Raw genomic sequence first — 10105 nt, 5'->3', positions numbered from 1 at the left:
GACAGCACAGGCCTACATCGATGTTTTTAAGCCCCTTCTTGCTTCCCGCTGTAGACGAGTAGTTCGGGGATGACGACTGCACCTTTCAACACGATGGAGCCCCTGTTCATAATGCACGTCCTGTGCCGTAGTGGTTACACGACAATAACATCCCTGTAATAGACTGGCCTACACAGAGTACTGACCCGAATCCTACAGAACACATTTGGGATGTTAACGCTGACTTCGTGCCAGGCCTCACCGACCAACATCGACACCTCTCCTCAGTGCAGCACTCTGTGAAGACTGGGCTGCCACTCCCCAAGAAACCTTCCAGCACCTGATTGAACGTATGCCTGCGGAAGTGGAAGCTATAATCAAGGCTATGGGTGGGCCGACACCATATTGAATCACAGCATTACCAATGGAAGGCACCACAAGTACTGAAGTTAGCAAAATATAAAATTACGACATAATTCTTTTGATTAATTAATTATACAAACACTGTAGTGGCCACTGGGTCCTGTTGTTTTCATCATGGTCTGTATGACTTGTACCTGAAGAGAATCGAGTGAAAAATTTCAACCGTATGGAGTCAAGTTGTGAGCAGCAGTCTCCCTGGACCTGATTATCTTGCACCAATTTGAGAATTTACATACAATGGAAGAATAATAATTATATTTTTCTTTAAGATGTCTCGACTCCATCCCTTGCACATGATGATGTTTTTAATACAGGTTACTTGCTACTAACTTTTTAAAAATACTTACATTTTTCATTATGTAAGTGTTGAGGCAGGAATGTTAGAACTAGAATGAAAGTTACCAGAAATTATCACAGCACATATGACATGACAAATAACTTTATTGAGATATTCAGTTTTTATTAAAACAGTGAACCAAACCCAAAAATTTCATATAAAAATTAATTATACAAACAAACTTTCAGCACATTACAGGCACAGAACGCCCCACAATACAGACATCAAGCAAATTTATATTAGGAAATTGAACTATTTATTTTAACGCTTATTTGGGTACGCATTCTTAAATTTGTGGCACGGAAATCCACGTGAGCACCAAGGTGAGTGCTACACCAAAAATGGAAGCCACTTTCTGTGCAGCATTCGTGCCATCGTCTGCTCCTAATTGCTTTATTTTATCATAAAACTCTGCCTGCTCCTGGTTTTGATTCTCACTGTCTCCCTCTTCGTCATCACCAGTAAATGAAGCAGAATATTTCTCTTCACTGTGTTGTACAGCCTCTATCCTCCTCTTAACGGTAGGCCACAGGATCAGTTTACTGGTACTGACCGTGGGCTGTGAGCTCGGTTGTCCTGCAGCTGTAGGCACTGAGGTGCCTCTTTGTGTATCAACTGAAGACACTGTGATCTCTTTTTGTGGATGAGTTGTGGAAACTGAACTACTTTTTCGTGTATCGACTGTGAAAAGCGTGGTCTTTCTAGCTGTATCAACTGTGGGAAGTGCGGTCTCTTTTCGTATATGGACTGTGGGAAGTGCGGTCTCTCTTCGTGTATCGACTGTGGGAAGTGCGGTCTCTCTTCGTGTGTCGACTGTGGAAAATGCAGTCTCTCTTCGTGTGTCGACTGTGGGAAGTGCAGTCTCTTTTCGTGTGTCGACTGTGGGAAGTGCAGTCTCTTTTCGTGTGTCGACTGTGGGAAGTGCAGTCTCTTTTCGTGTGTCGACTGTGGGAAGTGCAGTCTCTTTTCGTGTGTCGACTGTGGGAAGTGCAGTCTCTTTTCGTGTGTCGACTGTGGGAAGTGCAGTCTCTTTTCGTGTGTCGACTGTGGGAAGTGCAGTCTCTTTTCGTGTGTCGACTGTGTGAAGTGCAGTCTCTTTTCTCGTGTCGACTGTGGGAAGTGTGGTCTCTTTTTGTGTATCAACTGTGGAAAGTGTGGTTTCTTTTCCCACTTCAACTGTCCCCACGGAAATTCCACTGTCTGTACGATCCGAAACATCTGCACCGTTTGCCGATCCACTGTAGCTATCGGTACGGTTTCCTGCAGTACGGCTATCATCCTTCCCCACCAGTTCAGTACTGACAAAGTCAACATCTCTTCCGTGCTGTATTCCAGCACCAGGGGTCGTCAGAAAGTCATTTTTAACTTCACGCACCTGAAATGGGAGTAACAACACAAAATTAATATTAGTTCATTTATCGTGTTCCACAGATCTCGTCAAGAAGGAGTTCTTTCAGAGACGTGGAATGTGTCACGGCGTACAGTATCTAAATACGAGCAAATCTTAGAAAACATCTGTATATTGCATTAACAGCAAACAGTCACTTTACTGCTTGAAGCTATTTGTGTGTATGGCAGTCAAGTTTGAGTAAATTAGGGAGAAACCTGCTACTAAAAAGATCTGCTGCTTCTTCACAGGTCTCACTGAAAAGCTACTGGGCTGGTTTTTTAACAGACAAACAGCGCAGGCCCGAATGTCAGACACTACACTTCCAAGTTGTGTGACATCTCCAATCTCCATTCCAATTAGCCATTCACCTGCCAACCCCTCATTCGAGCTGTGGCATCTGTATGTCAGACTGTGTATCTGCTGCCTGTCGAAAAAAATTTTGGAGGAGCTACAGATTAATGTAAAATTCTGAGTGAACTTGGAGGGATTGCCACAGAGCCTTATTCTTGATTAAAATAGGAGTAAATGATATCCCTTTCACACTCCAGTTTTTGAATGGTCTAAGTGGTTCAAAGAGGGTCGAGAAGAGATTGAAGATGAGTCACTTTTATGGTCACCTTCCAACAGCGACAATGGCTGAAAACATTGAAAAAAATTGTAAATATAATCCAAAAGACTGTCACTTGAGTATTTGTGTGGTTGCTGATATAGTAATATTTGTCAAAAAAGCAGTACATCAGATTTTACATGAACATTTTCACATCAGGAGAGTTGGTTCAAACAAAGTGCTCAAGTACCTGACACTTGTAAAGTCGTTTCAGCAAAGCATGAGATCCCTGTGTTCAGACACTTGAAACATGATGTGTAATTTTTTGGTGTGACTTCACCACATGTTATGTGTTGTCCAGTGTGCACTCAGTCTTCAAGCTACATTGCTTGAAAAAAAATGTGTTTTGAGCAAATACTGCATGAAATATACTATCATCACAGATCTAGCAGCTGGAGAGTGTATTCATTTACAAAATAATGATATATTTTAGAGAAGATTCTTCTTTGGTCAAGAAAGTTTGTACACTCTTTTGCTTTGTAAACTCTTTGGAATACTGTGGGTACCACAGAATGTAAGGAGTAGTGGGTATGCCTCTGATGGAATCAGATGTGTTTTTGATTGTGCCGCTAATAATGTAGTTTGTGGTGTGATAGAAGGGAAAATTGTAAAGTTGGTGTGATTTAGAAGAATGGGATAAAATAAAAATATATTCGTAGCAACAGGCAAATCTTCTTCAGTTATTCAGCTATCAGGAACCCACTAAGGGAAAATTTCAGCCGCAAGAATGTAACCCTAGACACTAGACTTGGGGCCAACAATGAGATAATGAAGCTAAGTAAAAAGTTTTTTTTTGTATATCTTACACCACTCGAAGCTTTCGAAAATAATGGGGAGACTAAGAGAATTTTAATAGTGATGTGTAGGAGGGTAGCATTACAAGTATGGGCATCAGACGTGATCTATTGACTGATAACAAAGTTTTGTCTGTTGCAGAAGAAGAGAGGACAATTATTTGTGTATTTTTACATAAAAATGTAAATGAACTTCAAACACGCAACAAAAGAAGATCCGAGATCTGCCCATGAAAGTCGGATCAACAGTGACAAGAATTTCATATGATATCAACAATGATGGACTGGATGAATTGAAAGAGGACTTGACAACTACGACGAAGGATATCAGAAAAGATAAGTAAAAATCATTTGTGAAATTATTATTATTATTATTATTTTGGTGGGCTTGTGTGATTGCTAGGAAAATGAATAGAGATGAGGGTAGTAGTGATGTAGATGTGAAAACTGTATAACACAGCCAAGACATGTTTAAACCAAGTGAAAGTGTAGTCAGCAAGAAACAGTTAAAACTGATATTTTGCAGTTGATTTTAGCAAAATGAAGAGGAAATGAAAACAGAACAGTCTGAAAACAATAGTAAAATGGACAGGGTACAACACCAAATACACTAAGTTAGTAATCAAGTTTCGGAGGTAAAAAATGGGCTGTCAGATGGATTAAAAAGGGTGAATGAAAAAGTCAATGTCTTAGGAAGTAAATTTATTGTTTTGGGAAATGAGTTAGTTGCACAATCTTCACAACAGGAGAAGAATGTTAATGATGTCAGAGTTCAACAGAAGTTTGTAGAATAAAAAATGGAATAGAACTTTAGTATGACTACGAAGTCTTTCACGACGGAGTCCTTGCATAAAAAGTTCTCGCTTTACTTGCCGCATCAAATTTGGATAAAATCCCGAGCTTTCGATGACTACCTCCGTCACCTTTGTCAGGGGTAAAACTGACATTCCAATCTGTCAGTTTTACCCCTGACAAAGATGACAGAGGCAATCATCAAAATTTTGATATTGCAGTAGGCTAACTCAAGTAAATGTTTTAAATCAGAAAATTTCAGTAGTTCAGGAAAACTGTCTTCATAAGAATCTTTATTCAAACAATGATATTACGTGGTCCAACATTCCAATCAAAAGTTTTCCATCAGACAATTTACATCCAGTGGATTTTTAGCACCAATGAGAGAGAGTTTTGTGTCAGACATGAGTGACAATAAAAAAAAAAAAATTAAATTCGTTAAACGATCTCCTGGATGCGGAGCTCTGTTGTGGGTAAATCTAAACTGAAGTCAGTGGAAAACATATCAAAGTTTCAAAAAAGTTTTTTAAATAAATTTTGATCGGAAGCAGATAAGGCAGAATTAAAAGTGAATTTCTGAATGGCCCAAATTATAGGAATAGGACCGGTATACTGAAAGAGTTTTGTAAGAATCAGCTTAAGAAATTAGCACATCCTGACAGGCCATTGGATGAAATGACATTGATTGGTACACTAAAAAGGAGATTACTAGAGATTGCAGTGGGATTTAGTACACAGACCTGATGATTGCCTTGAGCAATTTTTACAATATGTTGACAGTCTGGATAGGGCAGTAGAAAGAAGCATGTGCCATAACAACTGAAATGACACAGATCAAAATGGTAATAACTACAGAAATAGAGATAATGGTAATTTCTATCAGGGCCAAAATGGTAATCAAGGCAGAAATTTTGAGCATCACCAGAACAGAAACAATGGGGATAACTATGAGCAATTTAACAGGAGAAACAATCATAGAGGCAACTATTCGGGAAACAACAGTCCACCTCAATGAAGGTCCACAGTTTTGGGACGAGGAAACACAACAAGTACACGACCCCCAAGTTACACTTACATTTAGACAATAATAATAATATTAATTATGTGGCACAGGTATCTGAAGTTGAACAGAAGGAACATCAGATTTCTCATTTATGTTTTGATCAAAAGTTCTGGAATACTATGGGGTCATTCCATGTCAATTCAACCCATTTGAGAAAATGTTCCAGCTGATAGTCTCAGATTTGGCTGAAATTTAGCACACCAATGCTACCAAGTGTGGAGCACTCATGTACATAATTTTAAGTTCCCTTGCCAATTAGTTCCAGTATTGTGGCTTGTGCAAGAAGGTGGCGTGACCCGGAAATTGCAACCCGCATCTGGAAATCTATCTTCAGACCCAACTTCAGGTCTTAATAACTTTTGGAACTATTCCGCACAGTCCAGTGAAATTTTTACAATCCAGTAACATCCACGTAGAGAACACACTCCATGAATCAAAACACCAACAAAATACTTCTGAGGGAAAATAAAAAATTCCAAAATGTGATTTAAAAAATGTAATACGTTAAAAGATACATATTGTAGGTGCCCTCCACGCCAAATGTAATTCACTCAAAAAGGGTATAATTTTTTTGTGGTAAGCTTAATGTGGCCTAAACACACACAGAGGTCATCTTGCCCATATCAGTCACACAAACAGAGTTACATGCACACAGAAATACAAAAATTTGAAAAATTACCTGAAAAACATGGATTTTCTAAGTGTGCTAGCACAAAAGGGACAAGTGATATCCAAGCCAAATTTCAAACACTGCATAAGTAGACCATAATATAATATGTGGCAAAATTTCAACTTGTTATTGCAACGCATTTGTATACAATAAAAGTTGGCAGAGATGTATTTGGTTACGTTTCTTTTAACACGATTTAGCAAGTAATAATGATGATGCAGACAGCTTGTTTCGGATAAAGCTTCAGTAATTGTTGGGAACCATTAGGCAACAGAAAGTTAGACAATGGTAGTTTTCAGGGACAGGATGCGTCATTGTTAGGCAGGAACAACAAAGGAAACAAGCAACAATTACAGGTTACTCATGTTTTTAAGATTCTAGTTCAGACTAGTCAGTACTGTTGTGGAAAGTCAGTATGGAGGCAGAAGAGTGTACTAGTGGTGCTTTTGTTCAGACAAGTTGCAGTATTGGTAGAGCACAAGCATCTGAATGTCATAAAACAACATATGGGACAAAATGTGGCATTCGCTTTGTACTGTATGATCTGGATGAATCGGACCAAGATTTGTTGCTATGGAGATCCGGGATACACCCTGTGGGTGCAAGACGTACAGTTCCAGGAAACTTTAGTGTTTGTTATCATCATATGAAAGTGTTTCTGGATAAGTATTCTTTCTTACAAAGAAGTTGTACTGACCAATTTTGGATTCATAAGAAGACAGTGAAGTGTAGCCGCAGAGAAATTGATATAAAATCAGTATTGAAAGTGAATCAGTGCGTGGGACTTAACACGAAACCAGGATAAAAGTTATGTTCCAGGTGTGTTACACTGCTAAAAAATGAAGAATATCCTGATAATTTACACGACAGTGACGAAGAGTATCAGCCACCTACAACCAGAGCGGATGAGCAATTAAAAACTTCAGAGACTGCTCTTGGTTTATCTCCCATGAAGACACACAAAGTTGGGAAAAAGAGACAGGTCCAGCTATAGTAGAAGAAAACTACAAGAAGCTCAAACGGAATTAAAACACAAAATAGCTGACACACTACTGGTGGAAGAGGAAGAACTATTTGCTTCAAAGGAACAGAAATCATGCCAGAAATGCTGTGATTTGGACAAAATTGTGCATGATTTGAAAGAAAAATGTGCCATATCCACACGCCAGAAGAAAGTAGCTGTTCTTACCCTTGGACCTTCCAGATGGTCTATTGACTACAATGCAAAGGAATTCAATGTTTCTACATATATGGTAAAGCAAGCTAGGAAAATAAAAGCAACCCAAGGAGCCAAGGAGTGCTTCCACAGCTTCAGCAGGCTCAGGGTAAGCAACTGAGTTCAGAAATAAAGGTGCTAGTGTTGGAGTTTTATGAAAATAATGACTACATCCGAATAATGCCTGGAAAAAAAAAAAAAGACTATGTAACGGTGAAAATGGGAAATGTACGTGTACAGATGCAAAAAAGACTGTTGCTATGCAAAATATCAGAACTATATGTAGAATTCAAGGAAAAGTATCCCAATAACAGAGTAGGTTTATCATTTTTTTTCAATCTTCGGCCAATATGGGTTGTGCCTGTAAGTGCAAGGGGCACACGCAATGTTTGTGTATGTGAGACCCATCAAAATGCTATGCTGATGTTTGCTGCTATAAAGGATTCTGGTCTGGATTACAACGGTGCAATGAAGCTGCTAGTGTGTGACATCAGTTCCTACCAGTGCATGATACACAGGTGTGAAAAGTGTCCTGGTAAGGCAAATCTTGCAGAACACGTGAATAACAAACTGTATGGTGAACTCCTTATGGATGACAATGAACTTGTTTCTTATAAACAATCGACACACGTGGATCGCACAAGTCTTGAAACAAAGCAAAGTACAGTGGAAGATTTTGTTGAAATGTGTTGTCAAAGAAACGGACAAACTGACCCCCACACAGCTTCACAGAAACAGCACAATCAGCTTATCTCCAGTTTTGTAAGGATAATTTGAAACAAGATGAAATTATAGTAATACTAGACTTTTCTGAAAATTATGCATTTATAGTTCAAGATGCCATCCAAGAATATCATTGGGACAACAGTCAAGCAACTCTCCAGCCATTTGCGATTTACTATAGAGGTGAATCAGGTGATGTGTCTGTCATGAACCTGTGCGTTTTTAGTGACTGTTTAATTCACGATGCCATTGCAGTTCTTGCCCACATTCGCACTGTCACGGCATATGTGAAAAACAAGCCACCTCACATACATTTTGCGAAATACTTCAGTGATGGGGCAGCTAGTCAGTACAAAAACTGTAAAAATCTCAAAAATTTATGCACGCCTTACCACGATCTTCAGATTCACGCAGAATGGAATTTTTTCAAAAGTCATGGTAAAAATGTATGTGATGGTATTGGTGCTACCATAAAGTGCATGGCATCACGAGCTAGTCTGCAGCACCCTACAGAAGGTCACAGTCTAACATCTCTTCAATTATTTACCTGGGCACAGAAAAATTTCTCTGGCATACAACCATTCTATGTTTCGAAAGATGAGGTGAAATCAGTCGATGAGTTGCTAAAAAGCAAACTAGAACACGTTAAAACTGTTACGGGCACAAGGAGCCATCATCATTTCTCTCCAGCGGACTCTGACAATGTGCAGATGAGCAGACTGTCCGGTTAGAACTATAGGTTCATGCACAACATGTGTCTTCACAGTGTGTCTGACTCAGGATTCAGAAGCAAAAGCAGCAACATACAACCAGGTTGCTATGTTATTGCTGTTTATGATGACAAATGGTACTTAGGACGTGTAGCAGAGTGCTGTGAAGCAGAAGGTGATGTATTTGTGAACTTTGTGGCACCAGCAAGATCATTTCATTGGCCACGTTTGGCAGACAGGTGTTGGATTCCTTTTGAACATATTCTTATGACAGTTCCAGTTCCTACCAGTGTCAGGAAGACAGTAAAATTAGCCACTCAATGTACAGAATACAGTAGCTAAAGTGTGGGAGAACTTCTGTTCGAAGCAGAATCGACTGGTTTTTAGCAGTTAAGCTGCAGTAAACATTAATGATAGGTTATGTTAATCTGTCTATATGTTGTTGCTTAGTGATTAAACAGTTGTGGGAGAGGATAAGAAGAGGCAGAACAGTTTAGGATATGTTTTTACAAAATTGTGTTGTGGAACAATGGCCACATCACCAAATACATCTGTCAACTTCCATTGTACACATATGTCTTGCAATAACATGCTGAAATTTTGAAATATAAATCATTATGGTCTACTTATGCAGTGTGTGAAATTTGGTTTGGATACCACTTGTCTCTTTTGTGCTACCACACTTCGAAAATCCATCTTTTTCAGGTAATTTTTCAAATTTTTGTATTTTCGTGTGCATGTAACTCAGTTTTTGTGACTGATATGGGCATGACGCATTCTGTGTGTGTTTAGGCCACATTAAGCTTACCACAAAAAATTATACCCTTTTTGAGTGAATTATATTTGGCATAGAGGGCACCTACAACATGTACCTTTTAACTATTACATTTTTTAAATCACATTTTGGAATTTTTTATTTTCCCTCAGAAATATGTTTTTGGTGTTTTGATTCATGGAGTGTGTGTTCTCTAAATGGATGTTATTGGGTTGTAAAAATTTCACTGGACTGTGTGGAATAGTTCCAAAGTTATTAAGACCTGAAGTTGGGTCTGAAGATAGATTGCCAGATGCGGGTTACAATTTCCGGGTCACTCCACCTTCTTTCACAAGTCATAATTCTGGAACTAATTGACAGGGGAAACTAATACTTTGTACACGAGTGTTCCACACATGGTAGAATTAGTGTACTGAATTTCAGTCAAATCTGAGACTATGAGCTGGAGTCCCTGGTTGAACTGACATGGAACGACCCTATGTTTACTTATATTGATGTGAGAGTAATGAGAATTTTGATGTAGTGTGTATTAATGATTTCTTCTCTTGGTCAGGAAACAGTGTTATTGATCTATGTAAAACAGGTGATGGCAGTATTGAATCTGAATTTGGTGGTATTTTTGATGA

The 10105-nt window shown here is 38.9% G+C and overlaps 1 protein-coding gene across 1 annotated transcript in view; it reads right to left on the bottom strand.

The window, feature by feature from the left end:
- Positions 1-825: 825 nt before the first annotated feature.
- The window catches only part of LOC126213176 (uncharacterized), a 207369-nt gene continuing 198089 nt past the window's right edge, over positions 826-10105 (bottom strand). The window contains exon 8 of the mRNA XM_049940804.1: positions 826-2114. Coding sequence (XP_049796761.1) covers positions 1026-2114 — 1089 coding nt within the window. The 3' untranslated portion in view covers positions 826-1025. The remainder of the gene's footprint in view (positions 2115-10105) is intronic.

Source organism: Schistocerca nitens, chromosome 11 (assembly GCF_023898315.1).
Source record: "Schistocerca nitens isolate TAMUIC-IGC-003100 chromosome 11, iqSchNite1.1, whole genome shotgun sequence".
NCBI classification, from domain to species: Eukaryota; Metazoa; Arthropoda; class Insecta; order Orthoptera; family Acrididae; genus Schistocerca; species Schistocerca nitens.
Note: the sequence above shows the minus strand (reverse complement) of the source record. Positions and strands in the feature narration are given on the sequence as shown.